The sequence below is a fragment of the Callithrix jacchus genome, chromosome 11, assembly GCF_049354715.1.
Source record: "Callithrix jacchus isolate 240 chromosome 11, calJac240_pri, whole genome shotgun sequence".
Taxonomy (NCBI): domain Eukaryota; kingdom Metazoa; phylum Chordata; class Mammalia; order Primates; family Cebidae; genus Callithrix; species Callithrix jacchus.
Window position 1 is genome coordinate 28,575,489 of NC_133512.1, and position 19,631 is coordinate 28,595,119.

The 19,631-nt window shown below is 41.5% G+C and overlaps 1 protein-coding gene and 1 long non-coding RNA gene across 8 annotated transcripts in view; one reads left to right on the forward strand and one right to left on the reverse strand.

Moving 5' to 3' along the window:
• Window positions 1-7,339: 7,339 nt before the first annotated feature.
• Window positions 7,340-12,592, forward strand: LOC103794750 (uncharacterized). Its single transcript, XR_622185.5, has 4 exons — window positions 7,340-7,580; window positions 9,906-10,075; window positions 10,319-10,379; window positions 12,420-12,592. It is a non-coding gene; the product is annotated as an uncharacterized LOC103794750 (long non-coding RNA).
• CHN2 (chimerin 2) overlaps window positions 8,587-19,631 on the reverse strand; it is a 322,514-nt gene continuing 311,469 nt past the window's right edge. For all 7 annotated transcript variants that reach the window (XM_078342504.1, XM_002751440.7, XM_035253537.3 and 4 more), the window contains 4 exons: window positions 17,437-17,514; window positions 15,114-15,251; window positions 13,099-13,204; window positions 8,587-10,323 (listed from right to left, as the gene is read on the reverse strand). In XM_078342504.1, coding sequence (XP_078198630.1) covers window positions 10,152-10,323; window positions 13,099-13,204; window positions 15,114-15,251; window positions 17,437-17,514 — 494 coding nt within the window. In that variant the 3' untranslated portion in view covers window positions 8,587-10,151. The remainder of the gene's footprint in view (window positions 10,324-13,098; window positions 13,205-15,113; window positions 15,252-17,436; window positions 17,515-19,631) is intronic.

Sequence of the window (19,631 nt, forward strand, 5' to 3'; positions counted from 1 at the left end):
AGTCTTAATACTTATTATAAAGTAATAAAAATTAAGACAGTGTGGCATTGATGCAGAGCTAGATAAAATGACTAACAGGTCAGACAGAGTCCAGAAACAGACTTATGCAATTAAAAAATTCCATTATGACAAATTGGGAGACTCCTCTCCCTTTGGGAAAAAGGAAAATCTATTCTAGAGCTGTGCAGTAGAAATACAATGTTAGCCACATTTGTAACTTATAATTTTCCAGTAGTCACATTTCAAAAAGTAAAAACAGGTGAAATAAATTTTAATAATATGTTTTATTTAACACCAAATATCCAGAATAGTATTTAAACATGTAATCAGTATTAAATTATTGACATGTTTGTATCAAGTCTTAGAAATCCAGCATGTATTTACACACACAATACATCTGGATTTGGACAAGTCACATTTCAAGCACTCAAAATCTTACATGTGACTAGTAGCTACAGTATTGGAAAGCCCAGCTCTGTTCAATAAAATGCACTAATATAATTTATTGAACAGAGTTGTACTAAGGTAATTTGTTGTTCATATGGAAAAAAATAGATTCCTACCTTGCACCAAAATTTCAGACATCGATGTGAAAAGCATGACTTGAATACTTTTACAAAAAATATAAAAATACCTTTGTGGTTTAAGGGGTAGAATAAGAAACATCCTACCCCTTAAACCATAAACTATAGCACAAACTATAAAAAAACTGATCATTTATATTGGGAGAAGATATACACAATGCACATGATTGATTAAGAAACAGTTTGGAATTTATGAAGAACTCAAATCAGTAGATGTAGAGAAAGACTCAATAGAGAAATGGTAAACATTGCGAATGGCCAGTTCATAGAAGAGACAATTAAGTGGCCATTAAACTAGAAAAGATGCCCAACTTCAGTGGTAAGCAAAGAAATGCAAATAAAAACAAAAAGATGTCATTTTTTACCAACAGAGTAACAATATTTAAGTCGGGTAATGCCAAGTGTTCATAAAGATACAAAAACACAGCACCTCGCAAACACTGCTGATGACAGTATAAATTCACAGTCACTTTGGGGAGCATCTAGCAAAGCTCTTGATATGCAGCCTTCATGATCTAGCAGTTCCAATCCAGCACAGGCAAATTTTAACCAGAACATTCATGGACATGCTGTTTTCAATGGAAAAGAAGGAAACTACCTACTAGTAGCAGAGGGATAAATTACGTAGTAAAATATTTAGAACAGCTAAAATGAATGAAGTAGGTCTATGAGTATCAACATGGATACATTTCAAGAACATATAGAGAATTAAAAATAAGTTACAGTATGTTAATATAGTCTGATACCATTTCTATAAAACATGGCATAGATTGAACATACACAGTAAGAATATGAAAAGTACCAAGGAATGAGGAAGAATAAAAGAGAATGGGATCAAGTCCTTTAATTTATTCTGATTTTAAAAATTGTTTCAGTGCCATGCAAGTGTGGCGGATGTGAATATTTTAAGGAGCTGAATGGCAGAGTGATTGGCATTGCTCATCAGGGACCTTGGCCATGAGCAATAGATCACATGCTAGCTGGTTTAAGCAGAAAGGATTTGTTACAGGGCATTAGGTAGCAAACTGAATCTTGAGGATAATTTGGATTTGTTGACAGATAGCATTTAAAGCCAGAGTCAATGTGATTGGCTAGGGAGAAGGTAGGGTGAGAAGCGGCCATGGAGGATGCATTAGGGACTCGTATGTTTGGGCAGAGGAGCCTGGACAGCAGATGCGGGGCAGGGTGGTACCCAGGAGTGTGAGGGTGTGTGAAGGGGCCTCCACACCTGCTGCATGTTATCTGGCCTCGGTGATAAACCTGTGAATTGGTGAATGGAGGAGGCAGGCATTAATTTTCATGTTTCAAAGGGGAGAAACTTGAAGACTGGAAATGTTAATAGCCTTGATCTGTGACTGAGCCAGGTCTTGTGGCTCTAAATCCACTTCTCCACAGGAGCACTCAGTCACAGATCAAGGCTATGAGCATCGGGAACTAGGCCTCCTTACCTCAAACTTCAGCATGTTCTTTCTGCACACTGGCTCTTGTCTGTCGTTTGGGGCTGTGGCTAACGTCTGAACTCTGCACCGTATCACTCTGCATGGGACAGGTGTGGTTTCACTTCCAAAGTTCATTGGATATTAATAGTTAACATTACTGAGACTCATTTGTTACACTGCCGTAAGTGATGGTGGCTTATCACTGTGAAGAAAGGATACCAATGGTGTAAGCGTTCTCAAACATTTCCCCAAGCTGTTGCATATTTTAGAAAAGCATTTACTTACCTACATTGTTCTACAAATATGCTGAGTACCTTAAGCCTCTGTGGAATAGGAACTGGTTAATACCAGTTTATTTTAATAAGAAAACGGATACTTAAAAAGTAAATTAATTTTCCATAGGTCACACTATTAGACACAGATTTAGACAGAGCCAGGATTTAAACAGGAGGCTGTCTAGACCCAGCACCTTGTGACCACCTTGTGTCTACATTGCACTAGATTCCTGCCAAATAAAGCTACTATTATCTGTGTAACCTGCAATTGAACTAGAGACTTAGATCTTCAGATTCTTCCAACTGAATGATTATTTTGAAGCTTAATCATTCCTTCTGGGTAAAAGGAGAAAGAACATGCTGAAGAGTGAGGTAAGGAGGTCTGGTTCCTAAGGAAAAGCCCCCTGTTGAAGGAGAAAGCTTCAATAACTAGAGTTAGCCACACCTCCAAATGATGGACAAGAGTTCGTATTTCCAGAATCTGCTTCTCGAATTATTTCCCTCCATTACCACACAAAAATGGGACATTTGAGTACAGTATTTGTAGAAGGAACAAGCCATTAATTTATAAAAGTTTGAGGTTGGCTACCGTGTGCTAGCACAGTGCTGGGTAAGGGTTAGGTGGGATTGTGAGCAAAGCAGATTGGATTCTGGTCCTCATGAAGCTTATAGTTTAGACGGTGTTACATTAGGAAGAGAGTTGGTTATGTGGGTATAGGGGTGGGACTCATAGAGAATTGGTCATGAAAGGAGGAGTGGGTGGGTGGGGGAAGTTCTCTATTTACCACTTCTGAGAATTTGAATAACCTTCACAGTGCTGCAAAGCCCTTTTCTTTGCTAATGAATACTGGTTCATTTGAGGTATCCAAACACCTTGAATAAATTGGATCCAACTCCAGGTCAGGTGTAAGTCCTGATTGCTCTAAAATCACTGGAATTACCTGAAGGACTTGTTAAAAAAAAAAAAAATCACCAAGTCCTTTCCCTGGATTCAGTGAATCAGGCAAGAGAATTTGCCTTTTTAATAAGTCCCAGTTAGTCCATGCTGTTGCTGATCAAGGGATCTCACGTTGTGAACCACTATCTAAACTAATCCTGGTGATCTCATTCCCCTTGCTAGTGACTGGTTTAACCATGCATGCAGTGCAATTCTGGCCAACATAAGGGGTTGTATGTTGGGGAATGCCATTCAGGAGCCCTATTCAGTAGGGACGGCACCAGGTTCACGAGGCCACAGAAGATACCCAGAGCCAGTAAACAAGACAGTTTTATTAGTGGGAAACTTATATACAGAGTGGTCCAGTGGCAGCAGGCTGGACAGGAACACCACACAGTCTAGTGGAGGCAGTCCCGGCAGAACTGTGACCACTTATAAAAAGCATGCAGTTTATAGAGCATTTTCACTTAGCATCCTTCCCCTAACAACCTTTGCCTGGCAGTCTTCACTGAACTCGAAACAAAGGGTCTTGTTCCATTCCACAGGACAAGGCAGAGGCCCAGATATTCCTCATAGTTGAGAACTTAATCTCCAAGTTGGCCACTCCCAGTTTCTCGGAAGTCCAAATACATATTCAGTGTGTCTTCCAGGCAGCATCATTCTCAGGGTATGCTTGTTATTGCTGTCAGGTATCACTGTTGTCTACCATACAGGGGACTCCTAGGGAAGTTTTCCTCACTGTTAAATGGGTCACACAAGAAGAGAAAGGCATTGACTTGTGGTCTTTGTAGGCTTCTTATAACCATGAGCCAAAACCGAAGGGGAAATAACAATAAGCTTAGGACGGTGGAGCAGAGAGAAAGAGTACCGACCTTGGAAACAGCCCTATATTTGGACTTCTCATTGACATCATAACAGTACTGATTGTTTAAGTCCTTTATGTCACAATTTTATGTGTAGCAGAAGCTTTCCTGACTGATAAACCTACCGCTTCTTATAGGTTAATGATTGTTCCATTAGTAGAAAATAGTAATCCATGCTCAAGAAGTGATTCCCAGTTGCCAGATAAGGTGATAAGGAACTCATCACCTTATCACCTTTCCCTCCATCCCTGAAATTCGGTCTTTTCTGCTTTCCTCTTGCACCCCTGACTCTCTGCCTCCTGCTCTGGCCTTTGCTGATCTTCCTGCAAAGTTCTCTGACTTTTCCTGCTCTTACCAGGGGTCCTCTTCTTGGTTCTCTTCAGCTGTCCATGCCTTCAGACTGGGTCATATCTCTCTTTAGGGGTCCAAGACCATGTGCCCAGCCCCTACCAGACATTTCCACCTGGGGGAACTGTTGGCTCCATGACTCATCACACAAACTGCACCCATGACTTCACCCTCCTGAACCTGCTCCCTGGCTTTCCTATATTATTTTTCTAAATCCTCAGTTGCAAAAAACAAAAAAAATGGGTGTCCTCTGTAACTCTTTCCTTTTAATTCTGGTATCAAATTAGTAAGTCCTGACAACCTCCAAAATAAGTCTTGTATCCATGCCTCTTCTCCATGCCTCCTGCTGTGAACCACGTGCAGGTCATCATTGCCTGTGACAGCTTCCTGATCAGCTTCCATGTCCTTAGTGTTACATCCTCTGGTCTGTCCTTCGTGTGTCATCTACAACTAAAGATCTAAGCTTGAATATTCTAAAGTTCTACTTCTGCTTGGTATACAAACTTCGTTATTCCCTCACACAGGCCTGCTTATTTAATCTCACATTCCTTCCTCTCCTCTCACACTTCATGCTCTGGTTAAACCTAATACTTTTTTTTTTGACAGGGCCTCACTCTGTCACTCAGGCTGGAGTGCAGGGTACAATTATGGCTCACTGCAGCCTCGAACTCCTGGGCTCAAGTGATCATCCCATCTCAGCCTTCTGAGTAGCTGGGACTGTAGGCATGAGCCACCAAGCCCAGACAAACTCAACTCTTTATAGTGTTTAAACCATCCATGCTTTCACTTACGGCTGGCACCTCCCACGTTCTCTGCCTGGAGACAAATACGCAATTACTCATGAGATACTTGTAGACGTCATAGAGGGGAGGTAGCTGTTGAGTCGAGCCTTGCTGAGTGAGTAGAAGTGTGCCATGTGGCGTCCATGCAGGTGGTATTCATGGTTCTTGATCTCAAGGAATTTGTACTTTAGTGGAAGCCAGCTGTATACACAAGTGTAACACTTTGTGATATACTATATTGGAAGTGTGTTCAAACTGTAGTATGGAGGCAGCAATGGAGATCCTTGAATATAAAATTATTTTAACTTGGGGGAAAAAATGACATCGGCTGCCTTAGTCCGTTCAGGTTACTATAACAAAATACTATAGACCAGATGGCTTACAATGAACAGAAATTTATTTCTCATATCTCTAGGGCCTGGGAAGTGTAAGACCAAGATGCTGGCAAATTTGGTGTCTGGTGAGGGCCTGCTTCCTGGTTCATAGGTGGTTGTCTTATTGTGTCTTCACAAGGTGGAAAGGACAGGGAAATCTCTGGGGTCTTTTTTATAGGAACACTAATCCCATTTGTAATGGCTCCACCCTCATGACCTAATCACCTCCCAAATACCATTGCATTGGGGATTAGGTTTCAACACATAAATTTTTCAGGGACACACTCAGACCGTACCACTGGCTTCTTTGCATTTACAAAGCATCTAAGCCGACCTCTCCAAAGCACAGGGTTTAAAATGATGACTTTTAAACCCTATAGCAAAATCAATCTAAGTAGAACAAGTAAATGTATTAGGACATTGTGAAGCAAATCTGAAGATGGGAGAGAGTGTTTCTGAATTGCCCTCATAAGATCCTCTACATTTTATTACATTAAAATGGACCTTATTTGTACCCTCTGCTCTATTCTGAATGTTGGTGTTCCCTCTGGATGGGCCTCCCCAGATGGGCATTCCTCCAGAGATGGAATTTCTCTGTTCCATGTCCCTGGGTACTTAACCCTGTGTTTTCAATTGTTATTTTTAGTGGGTCCCTCCCAAATCCCTATCTCCAGCCTAGTCTGTTAGTGCAGTTACTTATGAAACATCTGTGTGGACATTTCACAGGTATCGCCATTGTATCACATCCACAACGGAACTCATTATCTTCTCTGCGTCTTCCACTCTTCCCCAGTCGCCCCTAGTTCCTCTTTCTGTGTCCTTAGTTTCAGGAAATATTACCCAGTTGCCAAATTAAGTAACCTGGGAGTCATTCTTGATTTCTTAATCCAACCTTTACTGAACATTTTCAACTCTACTTCCTAAATATAACTCAGTGCCTTGCTACCACCAATCCAGGCTACCAACATCAGTCCAGTTTTACAGTAATGAACATCGATGTGACTCCCGATCCACTCACTACTCCGCACCTGCTCACCTCTTCTCCAGTGCATTCACAATCAAGTCATGCTTTAAAATGATGAATCAGATTGTGTCATCTGCCCCTTAAAACCCACTAGTGCTAAATGCAATGTAGTGCCCTGGATTATATCCTGACACAGGAAAAATGAGAGTAGTGGAAAAGCCCATGGAATCAGAATAAAGCCTGGAGGTCAGCTATTGTAATGTACTGATGTTGGTTTCTTAATTTTGATAAATATACCATGATTATGTAAGATGTTAGCATTAGTAGAAACTGGGTAAGGGATACATAGAAACTTTCCGTAGTATCTTTGCAACTTTTCTGTAAATAGAAAACTATTGCAAGATTAAAAGTTTATTTAAAAAATCATTAGCAACTGTTCCCCTTATAGTCCAAAACCTTTCACGTGATCCATTTCCATTCTCTAGCCAGACTAAATTCCTTATTCAATTCTTCTAGTGCAATAAGCCTTTTCCTCACCTCCAAATATTCAGTGTCTGGCTCATTAATAAATGCTTGATACATAGTGGCTAAAAGTTTGTTACATTTTTAAAATAAAAACTGATTACACACTGGTGACTGATAAATTTGGGAATTTATAAGCTGAGCTGGAGCCAGGACAGCCCAGGCAGTCTTTCATCTACGTATGTTTATTTCTGATGCTCTCTTCACTGCCCTTCTTAGCTTTACCTCTCTCTCTCTCTCTTCCTTTCTAGGCTGTTACCCTTGACATGTGCAGCAGCCCCTCGAAGCTGTGGAGACCAGGTCATCTAGAATGTCCATTTATGTCAATGGAAGAAATGACATCCTCACCACTGCGTTCTCCTATCCACCCTGCTCCCGTCCACTTCCTGCAACTCAAATGTTGACAGTTTAACAGTGGGTTTCTGGAAACCGTGCTGCCTCCTTGATGGTCTAACTACCAGAGTTACTCCAATAGCAGGAATTTCAAGCCAGGTAAGGGGAGCCATGTCAGGCTGCCAGATGGTGGGGAAGATAGGTGTGGGTGAGCTGGCTTCAGACTAAAGCAGGGAAGAGGGAATCAAGTGTTGGAATCACTTTTGAGAAAAGGAGTCAAGTGAACCTCATTACCCATTATGGAGCCCTGTTATCCTTCAGTGCTATTTGGACTTGGATTTAACCTGGGACAAATAGTTTTCTTCTTATGCTTGTTCCATCCCTGCTTCCATGTTATATCCCTTCCCCTTCTAAAATGGTAATAATAAGAAATAACTAATCACTCTAGAACATAAATTTCATTTAAGATGTCACAATTGGAATATTATCCTCAGTTTTTCAGAGGCACACACTTCCCACGGTTATATAGGTAGTACTAAATGGATGGATCTAGGATTCAAATTCAGGGCTTTCTGATTTTAAAATTCATGTTCTGCTACTGGCCAAGTGGCCTAGGGTGATTTGTTCTAAACGCTTCACCTCTGTATGGAGGCATCCATGCAGTGGGGCTTTTGGAAAGTGAAGGTGGAACCTCAGAGCCTTAATCGTTTTTTTTGTTTGTTTTTTTTTTTGAGACAGAGTCTCACTCTGTTGCCCAGGCCAGAGTGTAGTGGCACAATCTCAGCTGACTGCAACTTCTGCCTCCTGGGTTCAAGTGATTCTCCTGCCTCAGCCTCCTGAGTAGCTGGGATTATAGGCACCCACTACCATACCTGGCTAATTAAAACATTTTTTTTGGTAGAGACGGGGTTTCACCATATCTGCCAGGCTGGTCTCAAACTCCTGAACTTGTGATCTGCCTGCCTTAGCCTCCCAAAGTGCTGGGATTACAGGCCTGAGCCACTGTGCCCAGGCTGCCTCAATCTTAAAGCAGGCTCTCTAGAAGGAAGCTTGCAGGACTCGATGAGATTATTGTGTTAATCTGTTGCCAACAGCTATCTGGAAACAACATTTTGACAGTCTTCCCCCCACCCCTCCAAACCCCTTTCTTGCACATACTCCAGAATAATAGACAGAAGAATTTAATACATGTGATGCTTTGCTTTCCATTTACACTATCATAAATTACAAAGTATTGTTCACTTCACAAAATAAAACCATTTCCAGATAATTTTTTGACAGTATCAAGAAGTACATAAACTACAACAAACAAATCTGTACATTTGGGAGGAGGGATAATAGAAGGGAAGAGGTCAAAGCATTCTGACCTCCGTGTGCCAATGGAGTCCATCTGCATAGCCCTTGGGACTGTCAAGGTCAACGGTCACACGGTGGTCCTCCTTTCAGTTCCATGTAACACACAGTCATTCTCTTCTGCCCACTCCAAAGCAAGACGTCTGAGTTTACACAAATCATCTCAATCAGAGGAAAAGACATTGTAGTTGGATTTTAAAAAAATCTAGATTTATAGTTTCTGATGTTTTAAATATTTCACCTATGTTACAAAATATAGAAATCTTGGCGTGAAAGGCTCATACTAAGATAAATATAACCGAGAGAATGGAAGTATAGTAATAAAATCATATTAAATTATCCATACAGAGCTACTTTTATCAAGGAGGAACAAACATTTGGGATAAGCCAACCTTATTCTCACTTTTAAAAACAGGTTTATAAAAAAATTAAAAACATTGACAATTATTCTGCAGATTCGCTTTTCACCAATACAGAAATGTGGCAAAAATACAATTTGATATTCAGAGGGCCTGGCCAGGAAGACAGGAGGAAAGGTGCTACATTTTTTACACAGACCAGATACATCTGGTGTTCTCAAATAATTTTAGGTAAAATGATCGCAAAAGACTATGACCAATTGCAAAACATACTTTGGGAATTCACAAAATTGGTACGAAAAGAAAATTAGTGGACATTTCAGACCGTCCTACAATTGCTATAAATATATACCATACAGTAGCAGAATGCCAGTGCTTAAGAGCAAAAACTATCAAAAGCAGGAACACAAGGGGCAGGTGAAATTCCATTGAAAAGCACTGAGGAGGACAGAGGTATGTCGAGATAATACTGCATTCATGGTCAACTTTTTCAGGGTGTCACAGCAAAATGAGGGACAAGGTACACAGCATAATAACCAATGCACTGCATTGACTTCTATTTGCTAAAATAACATTCTTGTGGCTAAAATAAAAGTACATTTTATGATAATAGCATTTAACATTGAACGGAATTGTCTTCTTTTTGTAAGTGGAAAATGTATAACTGTATCAAGTACCTTTATGAATTAAGTTCCCTTTTATTACCAATAAGACTAAAGTGTAAAGGTCTACATTATTTAATAAATTAAAGATGTATTAATCACTCTTCCAGCAAACCAGACATACACAGGAGGCACAGCAAAAGATCCAAGGTGAGGGCTTTCCTCACCTTTACCCTTGTTCTCATGTGGAGGTGGCGCGCGTCTATGAGACACAGCACTCCACTCGGCGATCCTCTGCGGTCCAGCAAATTCTATCACTTGTTTGGAAAACAAATCAAGCGTAAGAAACGTTTTTATTCCTTTAGCTTTGTCAACTAGGGTGGCGCTGGGGCCATTCAGCTCATTTCTCTGATGGGTTAAAACAAAACATCTTCGTTTTCTATTAAAATCTGCACAATCAGCTTTTGGTACCGCATGTCGTGCAGGGTGGTAAGGGTGCTATCCTCGGGGGGCCTCATCAGCGTGGGCCCAAACACAATCCCCAGATTTTCTGCATTCATAAAATTATCTTTTTCATTCATAGTAACCCTGCAAAACAGAACAGACATTACAGAGACTTGAGGATTGATTTCTGCATTATGTACGTAAGTCCCTACAACATCTCTGGTTCAGAAAACTGCAAGAAAAAGATAGGAATCAGAATAGCAGAAAGGTATTTTTTTAAAGGGTAATTTACCGATTTTTCTTTTTAAATTGTTGACGTCACCTTCGCCGGTTGAAATGAATTACTTATGTGAATCTGGCAGGAACACAATTTTTAGAATTAGAAAATTAGTCCTTCTTATTAAGTAAATGTGGAACTATCACTTAAGGACTAGAATACTGGTTTGTAGGGGCAGCAGATTCTGAGGCTGGCCATGGTCCAGCGGAAGGCTTTTTTCCCCTCTTGTGGCTTCCTGCTAGTCTGTAGCCGGAGAGTGGGAAGCGGAGGGCAGGATCCCTGTCTGCTGGCAGGACCAGTGGCAGAGGAGAAAGGTTATGTGTAGAATGGGCCGTCATGAATTTAGGAAGAGCCTGGCCATTATCATGGGGTGGAGGAATGGCTGGAATGTGGCCAAACTGGAAGGCAGTTGGACGTTATTTCTAGTTCCCACAGGATGAGGTCTACAGCAGTTGAAATCAAAAATCATCATTTTGACATCCAGATAAGAACGGCAGAGCCTTTAAGAATAAAATTCAAACTGCAAAGTTGGTTTAACACCTTCCTCATAGAATAAAATTACAACCTCCCAGAGTTTTGTTTTCACAAATTTATGTTTTAGAATGTTTGTAACAGACGTAAAAGGGAGTGGGTTCTCCAAAGAAGAGCAAAATGTAATTAAAATGTGTTTTGGCTTTGTATAGATAAGCCATCCCTTTCTATTTCCTTAGAACTCATTAGGATTAGCCACTGAGCATTATTTTAAGGTGAACCTGTTTGCATCATTTACATGCCACAAAGCTAAGAAGGTTGGAAAGAGGACATTTCCCACCATCAAAGTGAGCACAGCTTCCTCTTAAGTCAGGCACTACATCTGACCAAACAAGATGGCTAGCAATTGCTAGCCATGATAAAAATACACCATTATTGGCATTTAAGGTTCAACTGAAAGATGTCAGAATTTTTTCTGGTAGTGATACTTTGCCTTCCAAATTGTAACAACTGGATACTGATCACAATAAAAAATCTAAAAATTACTTGTACTCCCAAATTTAATAAATTAATCAAAATGGGAATATTCTGAGCTGAATGTTACCACCACCTATCACTCTGAATCTGAGCAATGGTATTGTATGTCTTGTAAGGCAAAAAAAATAGTAATAATAAAAACCTCAATACCTAGTGTTTTCACAGTCCTAGTGTTTATATAGTCCTCAGTTTGCTTCCTTTCACTTACTAAGTAGATCTGTAAACTGGGCAATGTAGACAACTTTTAGTTCATTTTATCAAAGAATGGGCTGCTGCCAAGTATTTTTCAAAAACATAGAGGCACACAGATGTGCCTTGATCCCTCCAATATTACACCACCAATTCATCGCCCTCATTATACATGTACAGTGAAAGAGAGAGACACAAGGTTTAGGGAAAAGTGTGTCAGCTGAGGCTCTAGTGTCCTGGAAACATCCAAATGTCTCCATCTCTGTCTCCCACACACTCACATAAACAGCCCTGTGTGTGGCAGCTACTCTCTGAGATGGTCCTCAGTGATCCATGCCTCCTGGAATTCATACCCTGCATCCCTTTCCCTAGAGTATAGGCTGGACTTGGTTTGCTTCTAACAAAACATGGCAAAAGCAATAGGATGTCACTTCTGATTCGGTTACAGAAAGACTTTCGTACTGGGTGCTCTTGCTTTCTTGCTCTGTGAGAAGCCAATTGGGTTTCTGTGAGCTGCCTATGGAGAAACGCACATGGCAAGGAACTGAGGGTTGCCTCTAGCAAAATAGATGGCGAGGAGGTGAAGCCCTCAGTCCAACAGGCTTAAAGGAACTGAATCCTGCCAACAACCATGTGAGCAGGCTTGGAGACGGATGCTACCCCCATCAAGCCTTTAAGAGTGAATTTTTGAGAGAGAGTCTCGCCCTGTCGCCCAGGATGGAGTGCAGTGTCATGATCTTTGCTCACTGTGGCCTTTGCCTTCTAGGTTCAAGCAAGTCTCCCGCCTTAGCCTCCCGAGTAGCTGGGATTATAGGCCCATCAAGCCTTCAGATGAGACTGCAGCTTCATTACAGACCTTGAAACAGAGGCAGCCAGCTGAGGCATACCTGGATTCCTGACCCTTATAAACTGAGATAATAAATGTTTACTGTTTTAAGACACTGAGTTTTGGGGGCAATTTGTTACTTCATGACAGAGAATTCATACATCCAGAAAAATAAGAAATCAGGTTAGGAATGTGCTCTCCCAGAAGGCAGGCAAGCTCTGGAGCCTAGAAGGGGGCAAGCAACAGGGGGAAGAACAGGACACAGCGTCCAGGGCTTGTGTCAGAGGAAGACACGGAGGCAGTGTAGACAAATGGTTAAGGCTCTGCATCAGCCTGCCTGGGTTTAGATCCTCGCTTCACCTCTTCAAATCAGCTACGTAACCTCCCCAAGCATCAGCAATCTCGCAAGTGACACAAGGCCCCTAACGGTACCCCTCTCATAGGGATGATACACTGCAAGTGCCTGGAGTGGCTCCCGGCACAGTGAAGCTCCAGCAGTTACGGCTGGGGCTGGATGTTCTGTCCCCTCAGTGGGCTGGGGAGGAATGGCATACACTTTTCCTTATGCATTAACTGCCCTAGAGGGAGATTGGGCTTTGTGCACGAGGCATCAGCTTACTTTTTGAGATGGATCATTAGGTACCGGAGGGTTTCATAGTGGGCAGGAGGCAGCAGCATCAGTACTTCATGGACAGCTTCCAGCCTCTCATCTGCATTGGAGATTTCTGTGAAGTTCACACATGACGGGTATTAGTTCAGAGTTGTGGCATTCACGTTTTCAAAGAAGTAACAAGAAGTTTGTGTTTGCTTTGGCCAGAAATGAGGGAAGGATTCTAATAAATTCATGCAACCCAAGCACTGTTTCACTTAAATTAATCAATTTGTTGGTGTTCTGCATCATTCAGGAAAGAGTCTGAGTCTGAGTACCACATGCTAATTGAATGTCCTCAGTGTGGGTGGCCAGAGGCTAGACACGGTCCTTGCCCTCCATGAATGTGTAAACCAGCACAATGCATACAGTCTGGGAGCACGTGTGCAGACTGTGCTTTGCCGTCTTCTTAACACTGGCTTTGCTAGAAATCTCACTCCTACAAACTTTAAACTGCACCACATACAGTAGTATTCCCATAAAGTTGTCTAATGAGTCTTTCCCTGGCAGGCTTCTATAACCTAAGACGTTCACAAGGCAAGGACATTGGCAATGAGCCACCCAACTCAGCCTGCACTCATGGCACTTCTCACCGTGGTGTTGGCATGCTTAACCCCGGTGCACAGCCTAGGTTAGGAAGTGGAGACTGGACATAGTAACAATGGGAGGAAGAGTACATGCTTCTGGTTTTTGGGTCTCTGATAGGTATTGGCAGCTACTCAAAGAAAACGTTCCTGCTATTCCTTCTGGAGTGGAGGATACCCAGGTGCTACAACCTTCTTTGCCAGGACCACCAGGGCCCTGGAAGGAGGGAATAGTCTTCCTGGGGTCAGGGCCTCAGCTCATCTGGAAAGTGCATCTTGCACTGATCCCAGCCTGCTTTTGTGTCTTCCCATCAGGCATCTCATTACTATATTTAATAGCATACCTAAACTTTTCAACCTTTAAAGGTTTTTTTGTTTTTAAAAAACAAGCAAAAACTTCCTCAAAGTAAGCTCGACCTCTGTGTTATGTATCTCAGCATCTCATTCTCCCTTTGGTCACTTTTGCCTCTTCCTGGGCAAAGTGTAGCCCCTTCCTCCACACCTGCCTTTCACTCTGTTCCTCTTTCCTACAGCAGTGGGTCCAAGCACAGAACACCGAATGAGCAACCCTGGGCTGATGGAAGGCAAATGCTGATGTCCCATTCCGGGACCCAGGACCTCAGTTCTCTAAGCCTTGCTTTTCTTCTCTGTTAAATGGGATTATATTTGCCACATGGAGTACATGAGAGGACTAAACTTGAAGATGCTGGTGAGACATTCTAATATAGTACTCGACACAGTATATTCTGGCCTTCTACTAATTTTGAACAGATCAATAGACAAAACTTGGTTGTGACTTTAATTGATTAGCAAATGAGATTCTGCCTAACAGATAAAAGTAGTTAATCTAGACCAAGCTTGTCCAACTCGCAGCCTGTGGGCCACATATGGCCCAGGATAGCTTTGAATATGGCCCAGCACAAATCTGTAAGCTTTCTTAAAGATTATAAAATTTAAAAAAATTTTTTTAGCTTATCAGGTATCGTTAATGTTAGTGTATTTTATGTGTGGCCCAAGACAATAATTCTTCCAGTGTGGCCCAGGGAAGACAAAAGGTTGGATACCTTGATCTAGTCGGTCCTCACTGAAGATTCTTTTCTGCTACAGAAGTATTCATGCTTTCAACATAGAATAGCCTGACTGTGTTGGTTCCCAGCATACAAGGAACGATGGGACAGAACTGGCTGACACATACATCAGCCCACAGGGCTGGCTTAGTACAGGTTCACCTCAGCTGTTGAACTATGTTTGGTTGTCAATCAACTGTACTGCTGTGTCCTCACTTGGCAAGACAGTTACGAATGCAATGATTTCAACAGTTCTGAGTTTTAATTTTCTGAAGGTCAAAAGCATTGTACTTAAAAATTCAGCACACATAAAAAATTAATTTGAAATACTTACTTGCTGCATCTATAAATTTGGAATAGGTGTCATACGTGATGACAGGGATGGGTAAGTCTCTGAAATACAGTTTAAGGGCTCCAGTAATGATGTTTATGTCTGGATAGACATTGGCAGATATATCAGCCTTTTCACCATCTGAAAAACAATCAGTGGTCCAAGTTCTAATTAGGACCTTCTTTCACCAAGGCATGTACAGAAAGAAAAAAGAAATCCAACAATGAATGCTCCCTGACAAGTCTCAGCTAACTCTCTTGGCTTCCAATAACACTGAAGTGTAGGAGGCAATAGAAGGGAGCTTGGTGAGAGTGAGTTAGGCTCTGAGGGTTTGTGCAGGCAAACAGGTGATAAAACAAACTCGAAACAGTGCTTTTGGTCCCAGCTGCTGGTAATTTGCTAAATAGAAAATTAGCACAATAATTTGTATTATAAACACAAAGGTTCATAATGAAATGACAGTCTAATCGGAAACAAGAGAACATCAAGAAGCTCTGATACATCTCCACCAGTGTTTCTAACCCTTGGATTTGGAAGTCACATTCACAAGATGATTGTTGAATATTTTCAGTTCTTACTTTTTCTTTCAGGCTCACTGAAGGTTTTTTTAAGTTCATCCTTCTTCCCTGATCCCCTAGGACTTTAATCTGGGACACTTTACCCTTTCCTCATGAATATGTGATGTTGTATTTCTTATCATTCCTTTTTTTCTTTTTCTTTTATTTTCTTTTTTTTCTTTTTTTTTTTTTTTTGAGACAGTCTTACTCTGTAGCCCATGCTGGAGTGCAGTGGGGCAATCTTGGTTCACTGCAACCTCCACCTCCCAGGTTCAAGTGATTCTGCTATCTCAGTCTCCCAGGTAGCTGGGATTATAGGCATGCACCACCATGCCTGGCTAATTTTTGTGTTTTTAGTAAAGACGAAGTTTCACCATGTTGGCCAGGCTGGTCTCGAACGCCTGACCTCAAGTGATCCACCTGACTCAGACTCCCAAAATGCTGGGATTACAGACATGAGCCACCTTGCCCAGCCTATATTTCTTACCATTTCTAACAATGATTTGCAAGACATTTTTTGACTTTTAGTTGTACCATTGGGAAATACCAGTCCAATTTGATTAAAAATGTTTTAGTCATCTAGGAATTCTTAATACCTTTTGCGTAAAGAATTTGCTTCAGCAAATTTGGTTCTGAAGATTAAAAAGCCGTGAATGAACAGAAGACAGGAAAAGCCTAGCAGATAGGCCATGCTGATTTCATTATTTACATACTTAGCAAACAGTTACTGAGAATCTGTCATGTGCCGAGCACCGTTAAGCCCTAGTGAACCAAAGAAGAAAAGAGATACTCTCTTCCAACCAACAGTTCTAGTTAGATGGACAGTCAGACATGCAACTCAACCATGACAAGGAAATGGGAAGATTGCTATGCCGAAAAAATGCGGAGAATGTGGTGGGCGGGATGTGGAAAAAGGAAGTGGAGCTCTGAGCTTAGGGCAGTCAGGGAGGCTTCCTCAAGAACGAAAGGCTTGTGCTGACCCCTGATTACAGGCGTTTGCCAGGCAGAGAGGTGAATACATTTCAGATGGACAGGACAGTGTGAGCTGAGGCACTTCTTCATGGCAACAAATTTTTTTTTTTGTAGTATTTCAGGATTGCTGGATATGTTTCAGGATTGCTGAAGTATACAATACAGTAGGGAGGAGGAACTGGAGAGGAGTGTAAAGAGGGAGGGAGGGCCACATCACTGAAGATCTCCTGTGCTACACTACAAAGCAGAGGCTGTATCCAATAGGGGTTCCATGTCTTGACTGGCTGTACCAGAATTATTTGGATTATTTACTAGAAATACAGATTCTTGGGCTTACTGAGCTTTCTGAGTGAGTCTTCGGGTTGGATTCTAGTGACCAGTATTTTTAACCAGATCCCCAGGTTGACCATGATATCTAAGCTAAGAGAAAAGCAGTTCCCTCCTAAACCTCCACTGGGTTCCCCTACGTTAGTGCTGGGGGTGCCCTTCCATCCCTCTGATCCCTTCTTTGGAGCTTTGAGAGGAGAAGAATGGGATCCTGAGACAGGGGATGCAGAAGGGGACTCCAGTGCCATGTGCATTGGCTTCCCATTCACAGTGATCACTTGTCAATGGCTGCTAAAGAAGCACTTCGCCCAGAGAGGCAGAAACATGAGATGTGTAAGCCATTATTCCTCTGTTTCTTGAAGAGCAACTCTTAGTAGTTCCAAAACCCCATTTCTACTATGATTAAAATCTAGTTCCAAGTGAGAAGGGTGTTAGGATGTCAGATGGCATTCAAGAAAGTACAAGCTTACCTCTGTCAAATGCCATTTTGACATCTTCAATGTGTTCGGTGAACCCAGAGACTCTGTAAAGGCCTTCTGATTTTAATCCTGTTAGAGAGAGAGACAGACTGACTTTAGCTTCTTGAAACATCTAAAAAAAGACTCTAATTTCTACACTACATGCTCTCAGGAAATAAGTAAATACAGTCAGTGATCTTATTTATCACACACTGTTGCGTCACAACTTGCACTTGTCTATCACAGTTTCCAGGCAAGTCTCTTCTCACTTGTCCATGTAGCAGTGGAGAGCTCAGTGGAAATCCAGTCTTATTTCTGCCTGGCTTTCCAAAGAGAACTGATATTTAAGATTCTCATGGACCATTCCCTTACTTCCCTTCCTTTGTTCATGAGCTTGCTGAACACGAATTTCATCACTGTGGGAAGTAACCTGGCTTTCTTCCTAGCATCATCTTTCTTTTAAAAATTTTTCTGGGTACTAGTAGGTACATATATTTATGGGGTATATGAAATGTTTTGATAAAGGCATACAATGTGTAGTAATCACAGCAGTGTAAATGGGGTACATCATCTTAATCCATGTGCTACATTGTATGTAGCACTGTACTAGGTACACAGATGTATGTATGTGTGTATCTAATGTATATTACACTGATTTTATTGGAAAAAATTAGAATATTACAGCCTTTCATGTTTACTCATAAATAAGACTATATGTTAAGTGTTTAAAAATGATTACTTGTTATACTTTCCAACAACTGACTATACAAACAGATGCAGGAAAATAAAGTTCTAGTTCTTGCTTCTAGAAATTTGATCATTCCAAATTTAGGCTAAGAAAAAGACTTGGTTTCTGCTGGAGCTTATTGATGTGTTAAGACAATGTCCTAAAAATGAGTCAGTTCCCAAAAGTATGAGCAGGGATCAAAGAACCAGATTTCAGAGTGTATGTCACAAACTAGCTGCTATCAAAACTATAGCTGCAGTAGAAACAAGCAAACAAATACTTTCTGCTGCTGCTGCATATATTCTGCCAACCTCCTGATAATTCACATGCACGCCTGTTTTTTCATTTGGAAAACATTTATGGAGTATGTACCATCTGCCATATATAAGGGTCTTCATTAGGTATGCATCAGAGACGACACATATACAGTATGAATCACAAATACTTCCCCTCCTCCCTCCTGTAACCATGACAGATGCCCTTAGTTGATCTCTGCCCTTTTTCCCACTGAGCCCTCTTTGGCCTCAGAATTTGTCTAAGTACCAGTTGTTCAGGTGACTGCTACTGATCACCTGGAGTTGTCACACAAGACGAAACCTGTGGGTCATCCTGTTCTAAGATGCTGGTGCATGTAAACACATCTCAGTCCAGTTAGAACACGCACTGCCCCAGAGGCACAGACCCAGTGGATTATGGGAGCACCTAGCATTGGACAATGAACTCTGCTTGTTGATGGATGAATCCAAGTTCTCGCCTCTGGTGAGGCTCTCTTTCTAGCTCACAGACGGCCACCTTCTCTCATGTGTCCTTTTCTTGGTATATGCACATGGAGAGGGAGACAGCGAGCTTGCTCTTTGGTGTCTCTTCTCATAAGGACATTCCACATATTGTTTACGGTCCCTCCTTTAGGACCTCATTCAGCCTTGATTACTTCTTTGGAGACCTCCATCTCCAAATACAATCACACTGGAGATTAGGGTTTCAATATGTAAATTTAGTCGGGCGGGGGACACAAACATTCAGCCATAAGATTCACTGAGTCACTTGCAAAGAAATCCAGGTTTTCAAAGAACGTAGTAAAATCCGTGCTTTTGTTCTCACTCATAAGTGGGAGTTGAACAACGAGAACACATGGACACAGGGCAGGGGGCACATCACACACTGGGGCCTGTTGTGGGATGGGGCAAGGGCAGGGAGAGCATTAGGACAAATACCTAATGCATGCGGGGCTTAAAACCTAGTTGATGGGTTGACAGGTGCAGCAAACCACCATGGCACATGTATACCTATGTAACAAACCTGCACATTCTGCACATGTATCCCAGAACTTACAGTAAAATAAAAATTCTATGCCTTATACTATATGCCAAGTTGTATGGTTTAGAGTATAATTAAATGGGGATAATCTTCCTGACTCCAGCCCATGCTTCACTGAGCAAAGCATCATCCTATATTATATCGAGATGCTTTTTTTGAGAAG